The sequence below is a fragment of the Eleutherodactylus coqui genome, chromosome 1 (genome assembly GCF_035609145.1).
Source record: "Eleutherodactylus coqui strain aEleCoq1 chromosome 1, aEleCoq1.hap1, whole genome shotgun sequence".
In the NCBI taxonomy this organism is placed as follows: Eukaryota; Metazoa; Chordata; class Amphibia; order Anura; family Eleutherodactylidae; genus Eleutherodactylus; species Eleutherodactylus coqui.
The window spans coordinates 474,778,032-474,805,661 of NC_089837.1; the positions used below are offsets into that span (position 1 = coordinate 474,778,032).

The 27,630-nt window shown below is 46.6% G+C and overlaps 1 protein-coding gene across 2 annotated transcripts in view; it reads right to left on the bottom strand.

Annotated features, from left to right (window-relative positions):
- LRP1 (LDL receptor related protein 1) overlaps positions 1-27,630 on the bottom strand; it is a 308,223-nt gene that overhangs the window by 41,811 nt on the left and 238,782 nt on the right. For both annotated transcript variants that reach the window (XM_066584447.1, XM_066584446.1), the window contains exons 41-59: positions 27,116-27,487; positions 26,808-26,997; positions 26,180-26,384; positions 24,631-24,823; positions 22,832-22,954; positions 22,493-22,621; positions 19,916-20,035; positions 19,380-19,493; positions 18,253-18,402; positions 17,967-18,089; positions 16,193-16,309; positions 15,982-16,110; positions 14,138-14,260; positions 13,710-13,850; positions 13,285-13,472; positions 5,910-6,102; positions 5,077-5,162; positions 1,963-2,082; positions 72-259 (exon numbers count right to left, since the gene is read on the bottom strand). In XM_066584447.1, the coding sequence (XP_066440544.1) occupies positions 72-259; positions 1,963-2,082; positions 5,077-5,162; positions 5,910-6,102; positions 13,285-13,472; positions 13,710-13,850; positions 14,138-14,260; positions 15,982-16,110; positions 16,193-16,309; positions 17,967-18,089; positions 18,253-18,402; positions 19,380-19,493; positions 19,916-20,035; positions 22,493-22,621; positions 22,832-22,954; positions 24,631-24,823; positions 26,180-26,384; positions 26,808-26,997; positions 27,116-27,487 (3,004 nt within the window). The remainder of the gene's footprint in view (positions 1-71; positions 260-1,962; positions 2,083-5,076; positions 5,163-5,909; positions 6,103-13,284; positions 13,473-13,709; positions 13,851-14,137; positions 14,261-15,981; positions 16,111-16,192; positions 16,310-17,966; positions 18,090-18,252; positions 18,403-19,379; positions 19,494-19,915; positions 20,036-22,492; positions 22,622-22,831; positions 22,955-24,630; positions 24,824-26,179; positions 26,385-26,807; positions 26,998-27,115; positions 27,488-27,630) is intronic.

A 27,630-nucleotide genomic window follows, 5' to 3' on the forward strand; every position in this document is an offset into this window, starting at 1 on the left:
ACTCCAAGTCTGCTCGGAACCAACAACATGAACTTGTAGTGCAGCGTAGAGTATACGCAATGGACTCTTACCCATGTTTTACATCGACCACCAGCGCACGAGGCTCCCTCAGTCCCGAGTTAACAAGCACGGTTCGATAGGCTCCATTCAGTTTGGAAACCTCAATGGTGTCTCTTCCTTTGTCACACCAATACAGATTTCCTCCAACCCAGTCCACAGCCAGGCCATCGGGATTACTAAGCCCAGTACGATGAAGAACCTGCCACACAGACATGGATCAGTATTGTTATCTGCCATAGGAGCGTTACTATTTTTCAGAATTTGCTCTTGTTTTGTGGAGGCCAATGCCCGGTTATGAGGTTTTGTATTTTAAAAGCCTATGAACAAACTATTTGGCTAATGGGAATATTTAATTATTTAAATTTAAATAATTAAATTATATAATTACATTTAATTACTTTAAATACTATTAAAGACACCAAAAATAGAGGTTGCAACTGCACTTGTTCCTTGGAGGCTAGAGCACCCCAAATGTCCCTCCGTCTCATAGGAGACCGGTTCCAAAAAAATGCACACGTTAGTTGATGAGCCATTTAGACACTTTGCACGGCGGCTCAGAAGCTTTAGGTCAACACTCTGCTCAAAATTAGAGACTACGGGTGTGGCGGTACTAATTGTTTACTTGAGATAATGTATTGCTTTTGGACTGCAAGGCCTACCTCACACAGATGCGGCAAAATCACCGCAATTTTATTATCGCTTTCGGCCGCAGGGAGATGCAGCCGACGGCGTGTTTTAGTGCACACCAGCATTGAGATGGGTAATGAGGTGCGCTAAACGGCTAAAGATAGGGCAGACAGCGCCCGAAACGCGATTTTACCGCCTGAAAAAAAAACCGAGTGAGGGAGGCCTAGGACACATTTTTTAGCAAGAAAAAAAAAATATGATTTTTGTTATTCTAGACCAGCTGAGAAGCAATGGAAGTCCCTAGGAAACAGAGGGATGAGCCACTGCAGTCTCATGCTTATGAATCCCCTTCATGGAGATTATTTTTATATATATATATATATATATATATATATATATATATATATATATATATATATATATACATACATACATACATACATATATATATATATATATATATATTATATAAAAAACACCTTTCAGCCTATAGATGATGTGGAATGAAGCATTTAACTCATTCTAGATGCCATAGTTTCTCCTTAAGGTCAGCACCAATGAGGAGACTTCTAATGCCACCTATGCTCCTCTGGGAAATTCATGCAAATGCAAAGAGAGAACAATGCCTCAGCAGCGTCGCCTATTGGAAAGCAGTATTCCTGCAAGTCAATGTCAGACCTTTCAGTAAGCCTTGTGAGAATGACTATATTTTTCTTTTGGAGTAGATTCTGGCTTTGGCTTATATTCCCAGTCATTATTACAAGGCGTTTATGGTAAAATGTTTCCTTATATTGCATTGCTCCATCGATATATACATGCGTTGATTATGATGTATATGTCTGTAACGCTCTGATTTAAGTACTCAATAAAACGGATTGAAAATAAAATTTTAAAAATTATTATTGGGTAATATAAGTATTTACTAAAACAGATATGTGCAGAGAGCTAACCCCTTCTTCTAGTTTAAACCATCAGAAAAGGCAACATTAGCCCACAGTCGATCAGAGAATCAAATATTAATCTCCCCTTATTAGCCTAGACCAAAACGAAAGCGAGCATTTCGTTAGACCGTGATGTATTCAAACCCTTTCACCACCCTAGACCACCAGAGTTGAATTACCCCCTCCACCACCTAACACTACCAAAGACATATTAACTGGGCCTAAGGTATTTTTTTTTCTTACTGCGTGTTCCATCATTTAGATTATGAGTTGTATATTCCAAAATATAGTCTAAACGTCTAAGTTTACAAATTGCTGGAGTTCTGTTCTCTACCTGGACGTTGCTCCCATTGATGTGCATACGGCGAATCATGCTTCCCTGAGTGGTGACATCAGTCCAGTAAATCATCTGTTCTCGATAATCAAAGTCTAATGCAACTGCATTATTCAGACCCTGTAAAAAAGACCATTGAGACATTGTTAGAAATGTGCATATCTCAAAGAGAACATAACCGACTATACATAACGTTTATGATGAAACTCTTCAGGCAAATCTACAGGAAACACAGAAATTGGTGAGATTGGGCTTATTCCTTTATTTCACAATAACAACTCGTATATTGCTAAATGAGAGAATTGCTCAAGGTTCTGAATTGGCAATGGGTTAAAAATAGGAGGAAAAAAAAGGGAAAAAAACGCTCCTGTTCTATCTTGTGGCATCTCTTTCAATGTTCCTTCATTGTGTTGCAACTATTTCAGTGTAATTTTGCCGCTGGACACACACATGGTGAATGCCTGCCAAGTCTGTCTGATATCACTGCTAAACAATGCCAGAAACCATAAAAGTCCAACTGGATGTTTGTTGTGGGGAAATAAAAATAAAACCTGAAGGCTTCAATTTGTATGTAAGAAATCCGTATCTGTAAGCGGCCACCCACACTGAACCGCACAACTTTATATTAGTTTCCTTGACAGGTAGGAATGGGGAGTCAGGCAGGGTGACCACATTCACAGATGAGGAGGACATATTGCCATTTGGCACAAGGTGTTAGGATATGGCCAAGTTATCTCACAGTACACAAACGGTTAAATTATAGATGCTAAGCTGACAAAGATCATCATTTATACAAAGATAAAAGATACACCTTTTTCTAGAACTTATGGAACCGGAATTTGGTCTGAACTTTACTCAAAATGTGGTTCAGCGAGAACCGGAACCACAGGCAGTTTGAATTGATTCAAAAGTAATTTCAGAAAACCCCCTAAGGCCTCATGTCCACGGGCAAAAGAAGAATTAAAATCCGCAGCGGATTTTAACTCTTCTCCTGCCTGCGGATCCGCACCCCATAGGGATGCATTGACCACCCGCAGGCAGATAAATACCCCGGATGGTCAATAAAAGTGATTTAAAAAAAAATGGAGCATAAAAAATCTGGCCCATGCTCCATTTTCGTGAGGGTCTCCCGCGGGGACGGCTCCCGCAGGCTTCTATTGAAGCCTATGGAAGCCGTCCGGATCCGCGGGAGACCAAAATCGGAATTTACTCACCTGCTCCGGATCTTCCCTTCGCTGCGGCTTCATCTTCTCTCCGTCGCGGCCGGATCTTTTTTCTTCGGGCCGGCGCATGCGCGGGACACGTCACCGACGTCATCCTGCACATCCACCGAGCCGAAGAAAGAAGATCTGGTCGCGACGGAGAGAAGATGAAGCCGCGGCGAAGGGAAGATCCGGAGCGGACGAGAGGTGAGTTAATTCTTATTTTTATGCCTCATGTCCGCGGGGCAGGAGGGACCCGCTACGGATTCTCCATGGAGAATCCGTAGCGGGCCTGATTTTCCCCGTGGACATGAGGCCTAAAACTAGTACTGAACACTTTCTAAGAGTCCTAGTATTGGCAGTTCAATGGATGTGGCTCTGTGGTTAGTACTGCTGCCTTGCAGATCCAGGGCCCTAAGTTCAAATCTCACCAAGAACAATATCTGCAAGGACTTAGGAAAAACTCCATGTAGCTGTTGCCCCCAGATTTGCCTGTCAGATTTGAATCTAGGACACAAGCCAGCAAGGCAACAGTGCTATCCTGTGAGCAACCACACAGTTTTCCTTCTACTAAGAAGGGGAACAAAAAAACCCAAAACATATAAACTCTATGCAGATTTTGTTCCTGGTCAGATTTGAATCTAGGGCCCCAGCGCTGCAAGGGAACAGAGCTAATCACTCAGCTACCATTAAGGATGAGTGAGCATACTCGCTAAGGCACTACTCGTCCAAGTAATGTGCTTTAGACGAGCATCTCCCTGTTCGTCCATAAAGATTCGCGGACCGCTGCGGGGGAGAGCGGGGAGGAACAGAGGTAAGATCTCTCTCTCCCGCCCGCTCTCCCCTGCGACTCACCTGTCAGCCGCAGCGGTCCCCGAATCTTTATGGACGAGCAGGGAGATACTCGTCTAAGGCACATTACTCGGACGAGTAGTGCCTTAGCGAGTATGCTCGCTCATCCTTCGCTACCATGCTTCTTTCTTCCTCATCCTTTTTTTTTGCTTCTTCTTCCTTCTTCTCTTTCCTCCAGAGAAGGAGGAGAATAAGAAGAAGGGAAAGAATAAAAGGAGAAGTAAGGAAACAAATCTTCTCCTTCTCCTCCAGAGAGAAAAGCAGAAAGAGGAAGTAGGAAGAAGCAGCTCAGCGACTCAGTGGTTAGCACAAAGGTGGCATCTGCATGGGCTGCTGCTTCTTCCTCCCTTCCAGAGTAGGAACAAGAAGGTGGAGGAAAAAAGTCTTCGGTTTAAATGTGACTGACTACAACATTTGCATGGAGTTTTTCAAAGTCCATGCAGATGTTGTGCTTGCTGAGATTTGAACCTAGGACCACAGCAATGCAGCAGTGCTAACCACTGAGCCACATCCATTGCACCACAACCACTTTTTACAAACTTCTGGTTTGGTTCGAACTCATTTGGATGGAACGAAAACTTTTGGACGACAATTTGCCGAACCAGCTGATCTGAACTTTTCAAAAGTTTGTTCGTCTCTACACTTACGGAATACTTGGGTGATTTGGAACTTACTGAACATTCCAAATGATTGCCTGAGGAGGATCACAAGATTTGGACACCTACAGTTACTCCTAATGATGTCGATATACCAGCTGTATGATCCTTCTCAGTCAATTAGTAGAGGTCAGCTTTCGATAGCATAAACCTCTGAACCATTGTTCAATGGACAATACCATCTCTCTTTAGAGAAGAATGATTCTTGCTCCACTTCTCAGCCACTTCTCCTCCTCCCTCCTGCAGTGTTCACTGACTGACTGTACGGATAACATCCATATACAGACAGATGAGATAACAATTGCAGCTCATTGATGTATATGGGTGAGGATTTCTGTGTACAGATCCTCTCCGTACATACTCAGAGTAAATACAGTATGTGTGTATAATGCACATTCTCTCACCTGCTTCAGTAGGGTGTAATTGGTGCCGCCCAGACTCAGTTTCCTCAAGTAGTATCGGTTGGCAAAGATTAAAAATGGCTCTTCCACTGTCAAAAAAAAGAAAGAAAGGCAATGCCAAAATGTAAACCTAACCACAAATATAGGACGAGGTTTTATACAATGTCCGGTGAGCCAGAAATTTAGTACAGTGGCTAACAATGCCAATATTCACAGTGGGTCGGAAGGGGCGTCATGTCTCCTTAAGTAGAGTGCCCAGGTGGTGTATGGAGACACCTAGTAGATAAGTGAATGGGGGCTGGGGCATCATCTCTGCCCAAGGAGAGCATCCAAAAGGGGTGTGGAGACATCTAGGAGGTCAGTGAGGAGACTTATAAGGCCATACATGCTCCTCTGGGTGATATAAGCAAATAAGGAAGATGGAACAATACCTCTGCAGCGCCACCTATTGGATGGCAGCATTCCTTCAAATCAATGTACGACTCTTTAAACAAGTCTTTAAAACAATGATTGGGAATAGGAAGCCTAACCAGAAAACCATACACAGACAGTTGCATGCAGATCTTGTCACATGGGTATTGTGTGGGCTGCTGCTAAGATAGACCCTAACATATTAACGATTGATAATTATTAGGGTATGTGTGCAGGCTTTGAATGTACATACAAATTTTGGAAATAAGCATCCATTCTGAAAAGTTTAAGAACTTTCTAGTGATTGAGCGTAATGGGAAACTGTTTCACTGTAGCATCCCTTTGAGTCTGCAGATGGATAAATCTGATAGGGCACAGTATAAAAATGTTCATATTTTGTGCTTAGGAAGTTCAGATTTACTTACTTTCAGGATAACCGATCACCTTGCAGCTTGTACTGTCATTGGCTCGCATTTCATAGCCCTCGATACAAAGACAGCGGAAACTTCCAATGGTGTTGATACACCTTTGGCTGCAAGGGTAGGTTGTGGTGCACTCATCAATGTCGACACAAGTTTTTCCATCATCCTTCAGCCAAAAACCAGGACGGCATCTGCACTGTACGGATGACAAAAAGAATTGTGAGCTGTAAGAAAGTGGAGGTTTTTCTAAATTACTAAAAAAAAAAAAAAAATACACCAGCATAATTCAAGTTTATTGTACATAGATAAATGTTTAAGGGTTATTCCTTCCTTATGAAGCGATGGCATCGCTACGATATACCATCACTCTATAATTGGTGAGGATCCAACCTCTGGGGTCCCTGAAGTCAGACCACCTCATCCATCATGAAGTGATGGCATATCCCAACGATACTGCTCTTTCTGCTTTAGAGGTCCAGTGGGCGGACTCGCGCAATGATTGACAGCTGTCAAACGTTGATTAAGGTCGCCCAATAGATTACAGCTGCAGCTACCTCTCTGCTATAAACATGGGGGCAAAACAGATATTTTTGGTATAACTTACCGTAAAATTTCTTTCTCGTCACGTTCATTGGGGGCCACAGCCTAGACCATGGGATATAGCCACTGCCCTAGGAGGCGACACTAAGCAAAAAAAGTGTTAGCTCCTCCCCGCTGGCTATATCCCCCCCTGCAGGCACTCAGCTAATTAGTCTGTCTGCAAGCAGTAGGTAGCCAGTGGGAGTACATTTATACATATTGTGTTATATACATACCAAACATAAATCTGGTGTAATTCTTTGCCACCAAAAAAATGACCGAAGAACAGAGAGTTCCGGCAACCGCCTAAATAATAAGGGGTGGGTGCTGTGGCCCCCAATGAACGTGACGAGAAAGAAATTTTACGGTAAGTTATACCAAAAATATCTGTTTCTCGTCCGTATCATTGGGGGCCACAGCCTAGACCATGGGACGTTCACAAGCAGTCCCGAAAAAAACATATACTGGGTGGGCACTGCACGTGCGGTCAAACGACTGCCGCCTGCAGGATTTTCCGTCCAAGAGCGGCATCGGATGATGCGGTTATATGGACTCTATAAAATTTCGAAAATGTATGCACGGACGTCCAGGTGGCTGCCTTGCACACCTGGAGGGCTGAGGCTCCATGACGGACTGCCCAGGAGGCCCCCACCGCCCGTGTGGAGTGGGCCGTAACCCGAAATGGTGGCGAGCGTCCCGAGGCTCGATATGCTTCCGTTATCAGGGACCTTATCCATTTTGATAGGGTGACTTTTGAAGCTGCTAGGCCCCTTCGAGTCCCCTCCGGAATAACGAAGAGGGAGTTGGTCTTGCGGAAATCCCTTGTTCTCTTCACATAGGTTCTCAGCGCCCTTACTACGTCCAGGTGGTGTAGTAGTTTTTCCTTTTTGTGTACTGGATTTGGACAAAAGGAGGGCAAAACGATTTCCTCATTAATATGAAACTGAGAGACTACTTTTGGTAAAAACTCGGGTGATGGTCTTAGTACCACTTTGTCCTGGTGAAAGGCCATATATGGTGTTTGTATAGACAGTGCCGCTAGTTCCGAGACCCTTCGGATCGATGTGATGGCGACGAGGAATGCCACCTTCCAGGTTAGTAACCGCATCGGGATTTCCTTGAGCGGCTCAAACGGCTGGTCCGTAATAGTGTCTAACACGAGATTGAGCTCCCAAGTTTGGACCGGAGGCTTAAACGGGGGTGTTGTATGGGCAACTCCTTGCAGGAAAGTCCGTACTGCCATCCTGTTTGCAATTGGTCTTTGGAACAGTACCGTTAGTGCTGATACCTGGCCCCTCAGCGACCCTACCCTTAATCCTACTTCAAGGCCTGATTGTAGGAATGCAAGAATCCTGGACACCGAAAATTGCATTGGTTGTAAACGCCTCTCCTCGCACCAGATGAAGAAGCGCTTCCAGACTCTATAGTAGATTGCTGATGAGGCTGCTTTCCTGGCTCGTATCATTGTCTGGATGACATTCTCCGCATAACCCTTCCTTCTCAATACCTCGGTCTCAACGGCCAGGACGTCAAATGTAGAGACCTGGAATCCGGGTGAACAAAAGGCCCCTGGGATAGCAGGTCTCTTCGCTCCGGAAGGTGCCACGGTGTGTCGTACAGCATCTCCATGATGGCCGCGTACCAGCTCCTTCTTGGCCAATTTGGTGCTACCAATATCGCCGGTCGCCCTTCCTGCTTGATTTTTCCCAGGATCCTCGGTATGAGCGGGATTGGCGGGAATACGTATAGGAGTTTGTACTCCCTCCACGGAATTGTCAGGGCATCGGTTGCCGCTGCCTGTGGGTCCCGGGCTCGGGACACAAATGGGTGTATCTTGCAGTTCAACCGTGACGCCATGAGGTCCACATCTGGTGTGCCCCATTTCCGGCATATCGTCTGAAAAATTTCTGGATGCAGGCCCCATTCGCCGGGATCTATCCTTTCCCGGCTTAGGTAATCCGCCATCCAGTTTTCTACTCCGGGGATGTACACCGCGGATATTGAGCTTAGATGCCTCTCTGCCCATGTCAGTATGGCTGCCACCTCGCTCATTACCGACGAGCTCCGTGTCCCACCTTGCCGGTTGATATAGGCCACCGCTGTGGTGTTGTCCGTCTGAATGCGTACGCTTTTTCTCTTGAGACTGGGCCCGAAGTGTTGGAGCGTCCGGTAGATAGCTCGCAGTTCTAGAATGTTTATGTGAAGCCTTGCCTCTCTTTGTGACCACTCTCCCTGAACCGATTGGTCCCTCAGTGTTCCGCCCCAACCCGAAAGGCTGGCGTCCGTCGTCACTACTGTCCATTGCCTGGGGCCCAGCGGTCGCCCTGCCTGCAGTCTGCCAGGTCTCAGCCACCATTTCAGTGACCCCCGGACCTGAGGGGTTATCTGGATCTGCCGTTCCAGGGTCAGCCGGGACCCATCCCAGCGTGACAGTATCAGGTGTTGTAACATCCTTGATCGGAACTGAGCGAAAGGGATTGCCTCGAATGCTGCCACCATCTGGCCCAGGATAGCTATGCAGTATCTGATGGTCAGTGGTTTCCCCTGCCTTAGGGACCGGACGCCCTGCCGGAGCTTGTGTGCCTTTGCTTGAGGTAGCCGGATCCGGTGGAGGCTGGTGTCGAATATCATGCCCAGAAATTGCAAACGTTGTGTTGGTTTTAGGCATGACTTTTCGTGGTTCACTATCCAGCCGAATTCTTGTAGGGTTTTTATCGTGACGTTCAGGCTCCTGACGTTGTCGTCCAACGATGGTGCTTTTATTAGTATGTCTAGGTATGGAATAGCTTCTATACCTTCCGCATGAACTAGCGCCATCACTGCCGCTAGTACCTTCGTGAAAACTCTTGGTGACGTAGACAGGCCGAATGGCAGCGCCGTAAACTGAAAGTGCCTTCCCTGTGTTTCGAAGCGGAGGAATTTCTGATGTGTTTCCCGGATTGGGATATGAAGGTAGGCGTCCTTGATATCTATCGAGGACAGAAATTCCCCCGGCTGCATGGATGTTATCACGGACTTGACTGACTCCATCCGGAAATGTTTTGTCCTGACGAATCGATTCAATCTCCTTAAGTCCAGGACCGGTCTCACTCTGCCATCCTTTTTGGGTACTAGGAAAAGGTTCGAGTAGAACCCCTGCCTCTCCTGGGCTCCTGGCACTGGTTTCACAACCCCTTGTGCTAGTAGGTTCTGTACTGCTTGTTGTAAGTTGGCTACCCCTTCCGGAGAGGACGGCACTCTGGACTTGCAGAAAAAATTCCGTGGGAGGGTTGTGAATTCGATTGAGTACCCGGATGTCACAATCTCCTGTACCCACTTGTCGTTCACGCGCCTCCCCCATGTCTCCCAAAATTGGGAGAGTCTGCCCCCCACCCTGGTGACACTGGGTGGGGGCAGTGCCTCATGCCACGTTTTTTGGTCCCGCCATTTTCGATGTTCCGGGTCGTGGTCGCCACGGCTGTTTTGTTTTAAATGAGGGGCCCCTCTTTGACTCTGCAGGGGTTCTCGTAGAGTGGGACCACTGCCCCGCCCCTGGGCGGGATGGAAAGCGCCGAAAGGGCCTAAAGAATGGCTTCTTTCTTAATGGGGCCTTCTCCTTCCTTGCCGCCATGTGCGGTAGTGACGTGCTCTTGCCGCCTGTGGCGTCCTTTATCATGACATCCAGTTTGGGGCCGAATAGTCTGTCTCCTTCAAACGGCAATTTCGTTAGCGCTATTTTGGACGCTGTATCCGCTGACCAGCTCTTCAGCCAGAGTGTTCTCCTTGTCACTACCGATGCGGCGGACGCCCGGGCCACAAATTTGGCTGCGTCAAGCTGAGCTGTGCATACAAACTTATTTGCCTGTATGATATTATCTGTCAGCTCGAGCAACTCGCTTGGTGGAGCGCCTGCTATGATGTCTTTCCGTAATTGTTTGGCCCAGGCTGTGGACGCCTTACTGACCCATGCAGCCGCAAATATCGGTTGCAAGGCTGTGCCTGTGGCTTGAAACACTGTTTTTGCCAAGGTGTCCAGCTTCCTGTCTTGCGGGTTCGCTAGCGTCGCTACTTCGGCTGTTGGCAATGCTGTGCTCTTAGCTAGTCGTGACACGGGTGGGTCGACTACTGGAGGTACCGCCCAACTCTTTTTCAAACCCCCTGGGAACGGGTAAGTAATTTCCCAAGTCTTCCCGGGTTGCCTGAATTTTTTATCCGGGTTCTGCCACTCCTTGTTAAGGGCTTCCGAGAAATCCGGGTGGTCCGGAAAGACCTGTCGTGATTTCCTCTGTCGTCTAAACGACACCGTGGACGGGGCCGTTTCTACTGTTTCTTCCGTAACCTGGAGGGTTTCCCTTACGGATATCACCAGGCTGTCCATTAGGCTGGCTAGGCGTGACACTTGCTCTTCGTCTAGTTCAGACATTGACGAGGCATCAGAGCGGTCGTAGTCTTCCGACCCACTGCCCTCACCTGCCGTTTGTGTCGTGTCATGGGATGCCCGAGAGCACGACGCTCGTGGGGACTCATGGTGAGCCCGGGCCTGTCTTGTAGAATATCGGGATCGCGACGAGTGCCGTGATCTATGATACGTATGCACAGATTCTCTGGAGCCGTGGGAGCCGCGAGAGTCCCCGGACCGCCTGGACCTGGGGGACCTACCTGACCTCCTGGTGCGCCGTGACCTCCGGGGGGAGTCCTCGCTACTGCGGGACCTCCTCCTCTTGCGTGTCCTCCCTTGTGCGTATTCCGAGGAGGACGCGTCGGAGCTAAGCTCTAACCGGCGTAAAATTGCCGCAGAGGATGAGGCCAGGCCGGAAACGGCAGCAGCCAGGGACCTTGCCCATTGGGGCTCGGGCCCTGGCTCCACAGGGGCGGCGGGGGGCACCGGAGTCCCTGGGGGAGCGCGTGCCGTGGTGCATCCCGCGCAGCGGGGGTCGGTTTGACCGTACGCAAATTTAACGCTGCATGTAGAGCAAGCGTAGTGCTTCACCCTCCCCTTGGCCGGGCTGGAACCCTCTGATCTGGGGTCAGACATGGTAACACAACACAATTTGCAACTGGTGGGTACCGTTTACAGGAATGCCTGCAGGGGGGGGAGGGGAGGGCGAGGGGAGAACACCGCAAAGTGCCGCCTTGGGCAAGGCTTACCCGGTCTGGCAGCTGTTTGTGCGGTTCCCCCGGTCCAGCTGGAGCCTCTGGTCCTGACGTTTGAATGTTGTCGGGAGTCAACGCGGGTACACACACACGACCTCGTAGCGTTGGTGACCCGGCAGGCGTTGTGGCAGGGACTTGCTGCGGCGTTGTCACTGCTGCTGGTGCCCGAGACAGGAGGTGCTGCTGCTGTCCGGATGCTTCTCCACAGCAGAGGGACACTGCAGAGCCGGATGGCTGGACGGCTGCTGCTCAGAAGCGCTGCTGCCCCTCAGGCGGGCTGCTGCTCAGGAGGGCTGCTGCTGCGGGCTCGGGGAGCTGCACAGTGCCAGGCTCCGGCGTGCGTGTAGGCAAGCTGACACGCTGTGCTGCAGAGAGCGGCCATTCTTTTTTCCTGGCTGCCCTTTTTAAGCTTGCCGCGCTCGGAGGGGGCGTGGCCTGGCCGGGAAGCGTCCCCGTGACCCGGAAGTGACGTCTTCCGGCCGTGACGACGGCGCTCCGCCCCCCGGAGCGCCGCGCCCGGAAGTGGCTTGCCGGCCGGCGCCCCGGCGTCCTGCCCTGCCCTGCCCCGCTCCGCTTCTATCCCTGCCAAGGGAGAAACTGCCGCCGCTGCTGCTTCTCTGCCGTCCGCGAGTTGTGATGCCCAGGTAACCTGCGTCTTGTTGCCGCTGCCGCCGCTGCGAGGAGGGAGTCCCGAGTGATTATTTTCTGGTGTTGTTCTGGGGGCCACAGCCTGTCCACACGTCGACAGCTCCAGCAGTGCTGCCCCCTACGCGTCACCGTCAGACAGTGCGCTACTCCAGGGAGGGGGAGCCCTATGGCTGGCGGGTAACCGACTCGGATGCGCATTGCATGGTCGGGCCCCTTTTTCTTCTCTGGGTGAGACGCCGCAGTAGTGGTGGAGACACCCCCTGCCTGCGTCTCCCCCGGGAGGCCAGTAAAGCCAGGGAAAAGCCCCGACTCCCCGGATTCCCGCGAATAGCTTTTCCTACGTCTGCCTCCTAGCAGACACTAAGCTAAAGACTAATTAGCTGAGTGCCTGCAGGGGGGGATATAGCCAGCGGGGAGGAGCTAACACTTTTTTTGCTTAGTGTCGCCTCCTAGGGCAGTGGCTATATCCCATGGTCTAGGCTGTGGCCCCCAATGATACGGACGAGAAAGATATAACCCCACAAAAACCCTTTCTGGCAAAGAGGGTCACCAATAAGTGGAACAGATTGCCATGGGAGGTGGCGAGTTCTCCTTCAATGGAAGTCTCCAAACAGAGGTCGATTTAGTGAATCCTGCACTGAGCAGGGGGTTGATCCTGCCGGTCCCTTCCAACTCTACTATTCTTTAATTCTAAATGTTATAGGCTTATTCTGGGAGTTTTACACCTTGTACTACTGATTGCCTATTCTCAGTATAGGTCATCAATAGTTGGTTGTCGAGGATCCGCCGCTCAGGACCCCCGCTGTTCAGCTAATCTCAGACTCAGCACTCATTGAGGCCGAGCTGGATTCGGACAGCTCCGTCCTTCTTGTGGTTGGAGCTGTAAGTGTAAAATAGGGCATAGCTCCCATTGATTTCAATGGGAGCTATGCCTTCTATTACACTTCTGTCTAATTTTATGTAAATGCTACAAATATAAAATAACCCTTTTTCCCTATTGCTATGACTTGATGTGTACCTTGTAGCCAATCTTAAGGTCCTCACACTCCTGGCTGCAGCCACTTAATCTCTTGTTCTGACACTCATTGATAAAGCAGTTGAGCTCATCGGAGCCGTCCCCACAGTCATTATTGTTGTCACACATGAGATGTTCCGGGATACATTTTCCGTTTTTACAGAGGTAGAATGTGTCATTGCATTTGCCTTCTGCAAAAAGAAAGAAAAAAACAAAAATATTAATTTTACAGAATTTCCTTTCACTACCAACTTTATTTCATACAGCAACTATGGTGTATATATATATATATATACACACACATATATACATACACACACACACATACATATAATGACCACCCACTGAAGACAAACCAGCCCTATTAGTAATCACTATATATAGGTAATCACTGCAGTATCAAAACAATATTGAACTCTTAGTCTTACCAGTACTGGTACAACGTGGATTTTTGGGTGCCTCATCGGACTTATCATGGCAGTCAAATTCTCCATCGCACTCCCACTGTTTGTTTAGTAAGCAGCGGCCATTGGCACACTGGAACTCATCCGGACCGCAGGTTGGGTACTCTAATTTGGTCAATTAAAAGAAATCTGCTGTTAGAAAAGGTGAAGAGGTGCTCTGCCTTGACATGGATCTAATGGTAGCAGATGGATGTCTATAAAACACAAAAGTTTCTAAATGCTCCTCGAAACACAGTTTTATAGTCAAATTTAAGGAAAACTTTCGCTATTTGTATCAAAACGTCAACCTACGTATCCACAAGCATCCTGCCATGTAGATGGTCCAGTGTGGGGCCACCTAGAAGGGATTTGTTTAGCATTGCCCAGAGCTTCTCACCGTGCTGCCAACTCACCGCACTCAGGAGATTCATCTGACCCGTCGATGCAGTCGAGGTCGTGGTCACACACAAACTGCTTGGGAATGCAGTGCTGATTCTGGCACATGAATTCTTTGGAGTCACAAGTATTGTTGAAAACTGCAATCAAAAAACCATCAGCTTTACAACTAGATCTCCTCCGGTGCTGCGATGAAAGCACTTACTTAGTTTTTGCATGTACTATCCCTCTTGAAGTTAAAGGGGGGTCGGGGGGGGGGGGGAGTCAGTCGCTCCCAAAGGTGCCTTCTGTTTACATACTATTGCATTTATTCACACAGAAGCTACAACACACAAGGATGACCAATCCATTTACCTTTCTACACAGTTGAATAGATTACCTCTAATCAGATTAAGCAAACAGGATTGAGCTAATCGGCCTTCAAGAAATACTTTCTTCTGCGATGAATTTCTTTAAAGGAGATGTCCCGCGCCGAAACGGGTTTTTTTTTTTTTAAACCCCCCCCCCCGTTCGGCGCGAGACAACCCCGATGCAGGGGTTAAAAAACCCACCCGCACAGCGCTTACCTGAATCCCGGCGGTCCGGCGTCTTCATACTCACCTGCTGAAGATGGCCGCCGGGATCCTCTGCCTTCGTGGACCGCAGCTCTTCTGTGCGGTCCACTGCCGATTCCAGCCTCCTGATTGGCTGGAATCGGCACGTGACGGGGCGGAGCTACACGGAGCCGCTCTCTGGCACGAGCGGCTCCATAGAAGACTACAGAAGACCCGGACTGCGCAAGCGCGGCTAATTTGGCCATCGGAGGCCGAAAATTAGTCGGCACCATGGAGACGAGGACGCTAGCAACGGAGCAGGTAAGTATAAAACTTTTTATAACTTCTGTATGGCTCATAATTAATGCACAATGTATATTACAAAGTGCATTATTATGGCCATACAGAAGTGTATAACCCCACTTGCTGCCTCGGGACATCTCCTTTAAGGGGTTTTCCAGGAGGTTGAAACACATGGCTGCTTTCTTCCAAACACAGCGCCACCCTTGAGCATAGGGTTGTGTGTGGTATTGCAGCTCAGCTCTATTGAAGTCAATGGCAGTTGAGCTGCAGTACCATGCACAACCCCTATGGACAAGGGTGGTGCTGTGTTTGAAAGAAAGCAACCATGTATTTTAACCCATGAGAACCTTTTTATAGGGGTACTCCCATCTCAAGAATTTTATGGCATAGCCAGATGATAGGCCATTAAAAAGTCTAATAGAGGCGGGTCTCACCTATAGGAATCACATCTATTTCTAGTTCTGCATTCAGTGCTCTCAGTCTGGCTGAATGCGGTAAGCTGGAGGTGGTTGGGACTTACACAAACAGCCGGTTTCTGCAGCCTCCGAGCCGCACAAACAGCATAGCTCGCTGTACTTCACTGTCAGTGTGACTCTCTGACTTCTATGAGAGTTACATGGAAACAAAGAAGACCACTTGGCTGTTTCTGTAAATCGTGACTACCCCCGGCCACCAAATTCAGCCGAGCCAAGGACAGTGGTGAGAAGAACTGTGGCTATGCCATGAAGGTCTGAGATAGGGATACTCCTTTGAGCACATCCCCAATGTATTCAGTAAGATTAGTTTTATAAAGGTACAGTTAAACTTCTTTGAGATGATCATCCACAAATACAAGAGTTTGTCATCTCCAAGAGGTTTAACTGCAATCTAATGGGGTGGTCCTTAAAGAAACAATGGTCCATATGCATTGGTTTTAAGGTAATAGAAAAAAGTGGTCTTCATCAAGGATGGTCTTATCAGATAGTCTTTTGGAGAGGTCTCAGTGTATGCATAACACTTAAACAAAGGAATAGAAGTCTGCTCACCACACCCAGCATGGACACTTTCATCTGCCCCATCTTGGCAGTCTTTATCTCCGTCACACAGCCAGCGGCGGGGTACACACACGTGGGTACTGGGGCACTGGAAGGCTTCAGGGCTACATGTAGCAGATTCTGGAATGCAACAAATGAAGCGTTGCTGACAACATCTAGCTCGAGAGGAAGGAGGCAGCAAAAATCTTGGCTGTTGACTTACGGCAACGGATGTCCTCATCGGATTTGTCCCCACAGTCATCAGACCCATCGCACACCCAGTGTTTGGAGATACATCGGTGGTTATTACATTCGAACTGCGCTGAGGTGCAAAACTTGTCTGTTAAAAAGAGAACAAAATCTTAAATCAAGAAACGTGTCATTTCCTTTGATGTATTGCCCCACAGCAACACAACACACATTTTCTGTTGCAAGTAAGAAACTTTTTGAGTTTTTCCTCCTCGCTTTCAAAAAATTCTAACTCATTTATCCATAAACACGGTGAGCCTGTTTTTTTGCGGGACGAGTTGAGTTTTTAAATAGTACCATGAATGTACGAAAAGATGCCTAAACTTTAAAAAAAATTCTAAGTGGAGCGAAAAGTTAAATTTCCGCTATCTTTTGGGGGAATGTGGGTTTTGTTTCTACGTTGTACACACTGCAGCAAAAATGGCATAACTTTATTCTATGGGTCAGTAAGATTACTACTAGAGATGAGTGAGCCTACTCGGCCACGCCCCTTTTTCGCCCGAGTACCGCGATTTTCGAGTACTTCCGTACTCGGGCGAAAAGATTCGGGGGGGCGCCGTGGGTGAGTTGGGGGTTGCAGCGGGGAGTGGGGGGAAGAGGGAGACAGAGAGGGCTCCCCCCTGCTCCCCGCAGCTACCCCGCGCGCCGCCACGCCTGCCCCCGCCCCCGAATCTTTTCACCCGAGTACTGAAGTACTCGAAAATGGCGGTACTTGATCGAGTAATTACTCGAAACGAGTACGTTCGCTCATCTCTAATTACTACGATACCAAATTTTTATTATTTTCTTTTTTTTTTTTTTGCTGTACTACTTTAAAAAAAAAATTCCTGTGGAAAAAATCCAGTTCTGTTCTGCCGCCATCTTCTGACAGCCATAAGTTAAATTTTTCGTCAACATAGGGGTAATTTTTCGCGGGATGACCCGTAGTTTCTATTGATCTAATTTTGGAGTACATATCACTTTTTGATCACCTTTCGTTACATTTTTCTAGGAGATGGCGTGACTAATAAGCCCAATTCTGACATTGTGTAATTTTTTTTCCTGACAACGTTCAAGGGTAGATGCGAGGTAAATAATGTGTTACTTTGATAGATCGGACTTTTATGGACGCAGCAAAACCAAATATGTTTTTTTTTTTATTTGTTATAAATATGGCAAAAGGTTTTTGTTTTTTTTTAGGATTTTTACAATAATTACAATAATTAATAAAACTTTTTAAAACAGTTTTTTACTTTTTTTAAAAATTCCCCAGGGACATGAACTTGCAAGGATAGAATACCAAAATATTACATTGTACCACGAGATCTGACATTCAATCTATCAAGCCATACCACAGGCATGGCTTGATAGATAATCTTCAGTGGCAGCCCTGGGGGCTTTCAAAAGGCTCCCGGCAACTGTGGCCAAAAATGGCACACCATGATCTTATTATTGGGGGCCGTTAAGGGACCCCCGAACTCCGATCGGGGCATTACAAGGGTTAATAGTTGCAATCAGCGGGAATGAATTGCCTGCAGCTGTAAGAAACAGCTCGCACCCGTATTGTGTGGAGTGGGACTAACCCCCGATCTCCCTCCATACAAACTCCGAACCCACAGCATGTAGCTATATGTCCTGTGACGTTAAGGGGTTAATGTTTTGGGAAAATGCCTTTGAATTACTATTTAGTGCTTTCCTTTGCTGAAAAACTATTATTTCCTCCCAGTAATAAGTCCACTTGAAGGGACTAGTCCTCCCGAGTTCCTTACCACACTGGGTTTCATCCTCCCCATTCTCACAGTCCGTCTCCTTATCACAAGTCCAGCTCATAGGAATGCAGCGCCCACTCGGACAGGCAAAATAATTCACCGGACACCGTGGCTTGCGAATACCTAATAAAAAGGTTTCATTACATTAATTACCTTCCCAAAACAAACTAAAAACTTGACAAAGGCATGCACCCCTCTGATGACGTCCCACTACAGTACAGTTAGTAATACAGTTTATATATCTATAAACATATTATTTCCTACAAATGCTGTATATGTGACTTACCGGGGCAGTTCATCTCATCTGTGAAGTCACCACAATCATTTGACCCATCGCAGACCCAGCTGGAGTCGTAGCAGAGAGAGGTCTTCTCACACTTTTGGAACGTTCCTGCTTTGACACCCAATTTAAAGAAACTGCTGCAGTCAGTGACATCTAGGGGGGGAGGGAACAAAAGCAATTAGGATGGTTTGGACAGATAGACGGACATACGTAGCCAGCAGTTTAATTTAGGCAGACCTAATTGCAGAAATGGTTAATGAGCTACTCCTAGAATCTGAAAGATAATCCAAAAAACATACAATCCACTGGACGGCCATATAGCCATGAACTTATCTAGAATGCCCTGAAATATATGTGAAGGGCGTTAAACTCCTGTTCCTTCTGTGCATCCGAAATACTTACAAGAGTTTTCAACAAGTTTTAGAGAATGCAGCAGGTTCTCCTTACCCGCTCATTTGCTGCTGTTTGAACCCTGTTTCATGTCTGTAACTTCTGATTTTTAGGTGGCCTTTCCCATTTTTTCTGTTGCCATGCTGTTTGCAAGGGGCATATAGCAAGCCTAGCATTCTGTCAGTAGTTCACTGTCCTGCATTTCCTTGCCTTGACTTTCCATGCTGTGGTCCAATCCGCAATGGAGCAATATCTGAATGCCACCCCTCTGCTCTCCCAGGACAATTCAGGCATTCTGGCCAAATAATGAGTAAACCTAATATACTGTGTGTACACAGACAGACACCCCTAGGGGAGGCAGAGACTGTGGCCTGCAGCCTCTGAGTGCACAGGAGCGCCTTTGTGAAGATAGCCATTCCCTCCATTGCTCTAGAAACGTCCCTGTGTCCTTCATTACAGAGCTTCTGTAGTAACAAGGACAAAGTGGACTGCAAAAAAGCTGTAAGGGAGACCCCTAGTGGCAGCCACTTGAAACATGATTTACAGTGGTAAAGTAACAAAATTTTTAAAGCAAGTATATTACAGAAATGATGAGACTAATAAAAGCTAGCAGATGAGCACAAGTTGTCTGAAAAGTTGGTGCCCCTTTAAAAGGTTCCTAGAATCCTATTGTGTCCATGTGCAGGCAGTCTATGATACACATTGGAAGGGGATATGCTCCTCTATTACATATTACTTACTGCAGTTCATCTCATCGGAGGCATCATCACAGTCAATAAGCTGGTTACAGCGACTTGAGTTACCAATGCAGTTTCCATTCCGGCAGCGGAACTCTTCTGGAGCACACGAGGTCTCTAGAATATACGAAATGGGTCAGAGAAGAGAAAAACCATGTAATGGCATAAAGGAAGAAGAAGAATGTACAGCTATTTTGAAAGAAAATGGGAACCATGTTTGGGTAGCTATCGGATACGGTACTTTTGTTCTAGTCTATGGACTTCTCATAGTTCCCGATAATGCATGAAGAACTTGGACATCACACATGGTTACACATCACACCACGCAGCCTTGATATCTCTATTACAGCAAGAAAAACAGCTGGTGCTAATAAGCAGGCTGATGTTATCATGCTGTTCTGTATAGAAGCCCAGTCAAATATTGAGAAAGGCTGTTTTAGAAAACTTTCTATGAACCCATGCTTTATAATGCGACAGGATGAGACGAACGTAGCAAAACAAGAATGAGCTGTAACAGCCGGCCGCTCGGACATACTTACTGTTGCAAGCTATCTCATCCGAGTTGTCACCGCAATCATCCAGACCATTGCACCAGTTGGCAGTGGAGATGCAACGTCCATTTAGGCAGTGGCGGAAACCCTTCTTACACCGGCGATTAGCTGTGGACAACAGGCAGTAAGCCAATGCTCTATTTCATAACGCTCATCATCTTAGTCACATGACATGCGGTACGGCGTTTACTGGAATCTGACATTTACTAAGGTCGGCAGTTGACTAATTGTAACCAGAAAGGCATAAGGGAATTATTAGATTTCACAGTGTGGCAAAAGAGAGAAAGCGAAACAAAAAACCTGAACATTGTGTTCTATGGATGACTTAGTTCAATGTAAAAAACATTTGTTGTGCTGGTGATTTAACCCCTTAAGGACAAGACCATTTGTTTGTTTTTTTTCATTTTTGGTTTCTCCTCCCCACGTTCAAGAAATCATAACTCTTACTTGTCTGTCGGAGGGCTTCTTTTTTGCAGGCAGAGATATTTTCAATGGTATTATGTAATGTATCATATAATCTAATGAAAAACTTTAAAAAAATTTCAAGTGGAGTGAAATGGAAAAAAATGCTATCTTGGGGGAGGGAGGGGTTGTTTTTACAGTGTCCACATTTATTCTGTGGGGCAGTACAGTTACGACTATACCAAATTTATATAGTTTTTATTGCTATACTACATTTACAAGATAAAATGTGTCAAAAAGTTTCTGCCGCCATCCTCTGGCCACCACAGCTTTATATTTCCATCGATGAGGTTGTGTTTTGTGCAACATCCTGTGTTTTCTATTGGCATCGCTTTGGAGTACATACAACTTTTTGATTGTTTTTAGAGATGAGCGAACCTACTCGGCCACGCCCCTTTTTCGCCAGAGCGATGCGATTTTCGAGTACTTCCATACTCGGGCGAAAAGATTCGGGGGGTGCCGTGGGTGAGTGGGGGGTTGCAGCGGGGAGTGGGGGGGGAGAGGGAGAGAGAGAGGGCTCCTCCCTGTTCCCCGCTGCTACCCCCCGCTCCGCCACGCCTCCCCCCGCCCCCCGGCGCCCCCCGAATCTTTTCACCCGAGTACGGAAGTACTCGAAAATCACGGTGCTCGATCGAGTAATTACTGGAAACGAGTATATTCGCTCATCTCTAATCGTTTTTCATTACATTCTTTTTGGGGTTTTTTTGGAAACCGGGTGACCAAAAAAGTGCAATTCTGGCGTTGTGTGTTTTCTTTCTGTCGCTATTCACCATGCGGACAAATGGTGCGTTATTTTGATAGATCAATAGTTTAAGGACGCAGCAATACCAAATATGTTTGTTTTTATTATAAATACGGGGAAAGTTGTTTTTTTTTCCAATAATCTTTACTTTTTACAATGAAAAACATTTATTTATTTATTAGTACTTTACTTTAGTCCCCTAAGAGGATTTGAACTTGTGATCACTTATACCATATACCAATACCTTCAGTATTGCAGTGTATGGTATTTCTGCAGGAATTCTATAAAAACAATTAGATAATATTAATAGAATGACTAAATAGGCAGAAATACATGGCGGTCCTTAAGATCTTCAAAAGGCCCTGGGCTGCCATCACAACCAAACGGCACCTCACGATCTCATTGTAGGGAAGAAGGGGTGGGAGGGGTCATTCAGGACTCCCGAATGTCAATGGGGACATTGAAATGCCACTGTCAGGATTGACAGCGACATTTAAAGGATTAACAACAGTGATCTGTGTGAACTCCAATGGCAGCTGCTGTGGCGACACCTGCCGTGTATGGAGCAGGCATGGCTCCTGGGCCTGCTCCATACAAACCCGACTGCCGGAGTGCACACTTTAGCATTAACCCTTTCCAATCCACTGTCTGACGTCTTCCTATATTCTGATTGAAGCTCGTACAGCTCCAATGTCAGAAGACGTCCCACGGGGTATTCTTACCGTCTATTGCCAGCCACTCCGCTGTCGGAGCCTCTCTGGCACACACATACTGGCTTTAGCCAGCAGATGGCACTGTTGTATAACAGCAAAAAGAGAAAGCCTTTTAGGAAACCCTGAATCCAAAATTTGAGTGGAAAGGGTTAAGCATAAAACACAAGGTAGCAGTTAAAGGTAAAATGTATAGATCTATTAAAAGAACATGATAATATAAGCTATTATATAGACTAGTAGAGCAGAACGTGTTCAGCTGAAAAATAACACTTGGCAAGACTCATATTATTATAACTGCATGCAAGCATGTGGAGCTCTGGTAGAGCCAAATGCAGCAGGTGATTGTGGTCACAGTTTTAAAGGGGCTGTCGCACAAAAAAAAAAACTTGCACAGGATAAGGGCTAAATATTGGAGCAGTTCGACACCCCACCGAGAATGGGGAGGATCCATGAATGAATGAACGGAGTGGTGGTCAAGTATGTACACTGCCATGTTAATTATTCCTATGGGACTATCAGAGATAGCAGAGTACTGGCGCTCCACTATCTCCAGCAGTCCCAGGGGAATGAGACAAGAAAGTTGCAGAAACTGGCTACTATAATCCCATCTAATACAGGGCTTGTAGACCATAGAAGCCCCACACTCACCACAGTACGAATGCTTCTCATCCGCCTTGTCTTTACAGTGCGCCACGGTATCGCATGTCAGGCTGTAGTTTATGCAGTCGCCATTACCGCACTCAAACTCATCATGGGGATTGCAGGTCGAGTTCTGGGCTGTTCAAGAGAAAGGCTAGAAGTGATGTACAGTAATCACGTAGTGTACTATATACTGTGGACCCTATAGGACCAGTCATTAACCAGTCAATAGGCTCTTCAATCTCCTGGAGATCTTCGACTGCTCATATAAGGACATCAGTGGTCTCCTTCCCGATTTCTACTCGGTCATGAGGAATGTTTTCACCCTCTATTAAATCAATGGAATACCTTTGCAGGTGAAATCCTCCTGTAGGATGCGATCGCCTCGGCAGGAGCAGTTCACCCTCCCGTCTGCAGTGAGAAGGCAGAGGTCTTGACAGATGCTGTTGCCGCTGCATGGAGATAACTCACCTTGTAAAGGAACCAGAACGAATTGTATTAATAGTATTACTAATTAGAACTAAGGAAGGTAATAGCACAAATCCTGCTCTCTACACAAATGATTGGATAGGGGAGAACTTGTAGGAACCGCAAAACCCCTTTACGCATTTTACAACTCGAGAACTCTCTCTAATACTCTGACGGAACATAGTATGTAAGGCCGAAAAAAGGCATACGTCCCATTCAGTTGAGCCTATTATTCCCCAATGTTGATCCAGAAGAAGGCAAAAAAAAACAAAAAACAAAACTTGGAGGTAGAAGACAATTTTCCACATTTAGGGGGGGGGGGAAAATTCCTTCCCGACTCTAATCTGGCAATCAGAATAAACCCTAGATCCCTGACCCTTCTGAAGTAATAAGTGATATAACATGTAACTATATCACTCAAGAAAGACATCCAGACCCCTCTTCTACTCCTTTAGCGAGTTCGCCATCACCATGTCATCAGGCAGAGTTCCATAGTCTCACTGCTCTTACAGTAAAGAACCTGCTTCTATGTTGGTGTAGAAACATTCTTTCCGCTAGATGTAGAGGGGAGCCCCCTTGTTACAGATAGATGATGGGAGAGAACTCTGTATTGTCTCCTGATATATGTATAGATAGTTAGTAGGTCACCCCTCAGCAAAGGGGATAACTTGTAAGAACTGGAAAACTTTTAACAAGCCTATAGGTGGCGCAATTTTCAAGGTATTCACAACATAGAACGGTTTCCTCTCTTCATATACAGGGAACGCTGTAGACAGTTTAATCCGGTTTCAATACTGCGTTCTAAACACAATTTCATGTTTAAGACTAGAGATGAGTGAGTATACTCGCTAAGGCACATTACTCGAGCGAGTAGTGCGTTAGCTGAGTATCTCCCCGCTCGTCTCTAAAGATTCGGGGGTCGGCGGGGGAGAGCGGGGAGGAACGGATGGGAGATCTCTCTCTCCCTCTCTCCCCCCCCGCTCCCCGCCGCAACTCACCTGTCACCCCCACCGGCCCCCGAATCTTTAGAGATGAGCGGGGAGATACTTGGCTAAGGCAGTAATGTGCCTTAGCGAGTATACTCGCTCATCTCTATTTAGGACACATCGACACGCATCAGTCTTTGGTTAGCATGACATTTGCTCACACAGGAAAGATCAGTTTTCTTGGTTCAGGTTATTAGCATTTTCTGTGGTAAGATGGATCCCATTAAAAACTTAAAAGGGAACCGGTCATCAACCATAAGCACCACAAACCAAGTTATCGGTCATTGAGTACAACTGCCTCTTTCCATGCCCACCCTGTTCCTTTCGGTGTTCCCAGCTAAAGTCAGTATGTGCATAGCCAGTGTGAATCTTTTCAGAAAGCTGCGCATGCGCCCTACCATTCACCTCTGTGGCATGTGCAAGCACAGCCTTCAGAAATTAGTCAAGCTTGCTGTGTGCATGCGTTGACTTTGCCGGCGGGACTGAGCGAGTATGAAGAGAGGCTCGCTGGACTGCATGTCACCTCAATTATAAGCACCATAACTTAGTTTGTGGTGCTTATAGTTGATGACATGTTCCCTTTAAAACCACCATTGCTACTATAGGCAGTTTCGTCAATAGCAGCTAGTATGCAATTTCGTGCTGCCTTATTGCTGCCACTAGGTGGCTCTAAGTAACTAATTTGCTACTTACAGCTGTTGGTATCATTCGCCACAGCGATAATGCCCATTGGTTGCTGCGGGATGTCCCCTCTTAGGAGTTTCAGGTCAGAGCCATCATATTTATTAGCACGCTGCACTGCCCGTCTAACCCAGTCTGTCCAAAAGATGTAATCCCCATACACAGCTAGGCCAAAGGGGTGGACTGGATCGGACTTCAATATCCACTGAAATAAGAACACAAGTGACAGGCGTTAAACACAGACAAGGAGGCAGCTCCACAGCTTGACAAATAATCGCTAATAGCTGAAGGAGATCTGATGTCTAACGAACGCACAGAAAAAGCATGTGTCCGTACGTCTGCTTACTACTTATTTTTGCAACTTGTTGACGTGCAGAGAGATCAGACATACAGATGGAGACGCAGAAATATCCATATACTTATACTGGAAGGACTCCCTTCACAAGCATGCTGCAGGGCAGGTAAATGATCTTCCCCTATAGAACAATGCACTGCAGCCCCAGGCTGTTATTACCCGGGGCTTTACTCTATGTGAGCCTATGTCTGCAGCACATTGAGAGAATTCTTATTGTTAGCAATCATCTCCAAATAGATGCTTCACTGATACACTATGTGACAAAAGTATTGGGCCCCCCACCAATCCTGTGCTGTCAGGGCAAGAGGATAAGAAAATCGGATATGTGAGCATTAGGTTATAAAGGAGAGTATCACACAGGCATATCCCAGTACAGAAACCATCAGGACGCCACCAAGGTATAGAGTTGACTTCCAATGGGGTCTGGTGGTGCGATGTCACCTGAGCAACCAGTCAGTCACCTGAGCAACCAGTCAGTACGGGACATCGCAACACTTTTGGATCTTCCAAAGTCCACTGTTGGCAATGTTATTTGGTAATTGTAACCATCTGGTTAGGACTGGGGCCCATTGGTAATAGTGAAGTCCAACCTCAATGCCAATGGGTACAAAGACATTTTGGACAATGTGGCATTACCTACTTTGTGGCAATACTGTGGTATAGCTCTGTGTCTCTATGAACACGACCAAGCATCATGTCTTACGGTACAAAGTCTTAAAGCTTGGTTACAGGGGCAGAATGTGTCCAAACTTCATTGGCCAGCCCAAAGTCCAGAGGTCAATCCCATAGGGCATCTTTGGGACAAACTAGAATGCCAAATCCATGCACATCCAACATGCCCATCATCCCCTACATCACTATCTGAAGCTCCCCTTGAGGAATGGTGGTAAATCCATCTACGCATCTATCACCTTTTGGTGGAAAGCGGCCTAGGAGGTTTACAGCAGTCATTGAGGCCAAAGGTGACCCAACACCGTATTGAAAAACGTGAATAAAATTACATTTCATCGCCTTCTATGTGTGCCCCAATACTTTTGTCAACATAGTGTATATGTCTAGCCACTAACAGGGAACTGCTGGGTATACATGTCATTCCTATCCCTGATGCACCATGCCTGATGCTGTGCAGAGGTAACATCTAAGAAAAATGATTGAGTGCTCTATACAAATATGGCATGAATAGGAGACTTACGGCAATGTACTTACATGTCTGTTGGTTCCGTCATATTCACAGCGCTCGATCTTGTCAAGGGTAGCATCTGAGAAGTAGAGTTTCTCTGCCCTGTGGTCAATTGCCAGTCCATTGGGGGTGCGAATGTCACGGTCAATAATTATAAGCACATTGCTGCCTGCAAGTGTCGACCTCATAATACTGGGGTGCTGCTCATTCCAGTTGGTCCAGAACATAAAACTATGAAAGAAATAAGAAGACATGAAAATATATCTTAAAGGGCCTGCATCTTACTATATACACGGTCTAAACGATCCAGCTTAGGACTATTGGGCATGTGTATGTGTGGTTGTAAGAAAGTAATAACCACTTACTAGTCTATATGTACGAGAAAGAGCGGTCACTTACATATACAGTAGGTGAAAACAATATTTCATTAGTAATCTATGTTATCGGAAGTGTAATAAGGCCCATTTACACTGGACGATTATCGCTAAAACTTGGCTCATCGACGATCGTTTTAGTGATAATCGGTGCGTGTAAATGGGCGCGGGGCACCCGCGTTTCGGGCACCTTTTGCGGATCGTTAAAGAACAGATATGAGATCTACAGATGAAACAGGGTGTTGATAAGGAGTAAAACTTTCAATCAGCCATCACCTACTTTTGACATTCATCCAGGACAAAGGCACGAGGATGATCATCTCCAGACATGGTCACTACAGTCTCCCTCTCGAAGGCCCCGAACCGGCCCTGGTCAACAGTATGTCGGGTGATCGTAGAAGTGGTGTAACTGGTCCAGTACAGGGTGTCCCAGCCACGATGGTACGCCAATCCCTCCACAGAACCCACATCTGTGTAGACATAAGTAACGTCCATGAGCTAAGCAAGATACGATTGGAGCAGTAGTCCTGCCCATTAACATTTGGATTAACGGCCACAGAGTTTAGAGCATTTAGCCAAATCGCTTACTTTCCACTACCGTCTTGCGCCCCGTGCCATCATTGTTGATCTGCTGTATGTTCCCAAAGTGGATATCACTGTAGAAGATACGTGTCCCTCCTTTGTCACTCTCTCGATAGTCAAATGCCAAGGCAATGACATTCTTCATGTGATCATGGTCTTCGAAGGGCTTCACCGGAGCATTAAGACTACTTTCATCCGACAGGTGTATACTTTTTAGAATCGTGCGTTCCGAATACAAGAGGTAACCGTCGTACTCTCGGCAGCTTAGACCATTTTCTGCAAGCATGCCATGGGCACAGGCGCAAGTACGTTCACTTCCACCTCGGTACAAGCACAATTGTTGGCAGCCACCATTGTTTTCAGCGCACACGTTGGTTCCTGGAATGGGAAACGTAAATAAGGCAGGATGTCAAATCATCATCCGTTCAGCATTCTTCAAGCTGGTCTAGAAAACTAGGCAAATTATAATCAAATGATTGAAGTCCACAATGGGAATTCACATAACATCTCTTTAAAGGGAA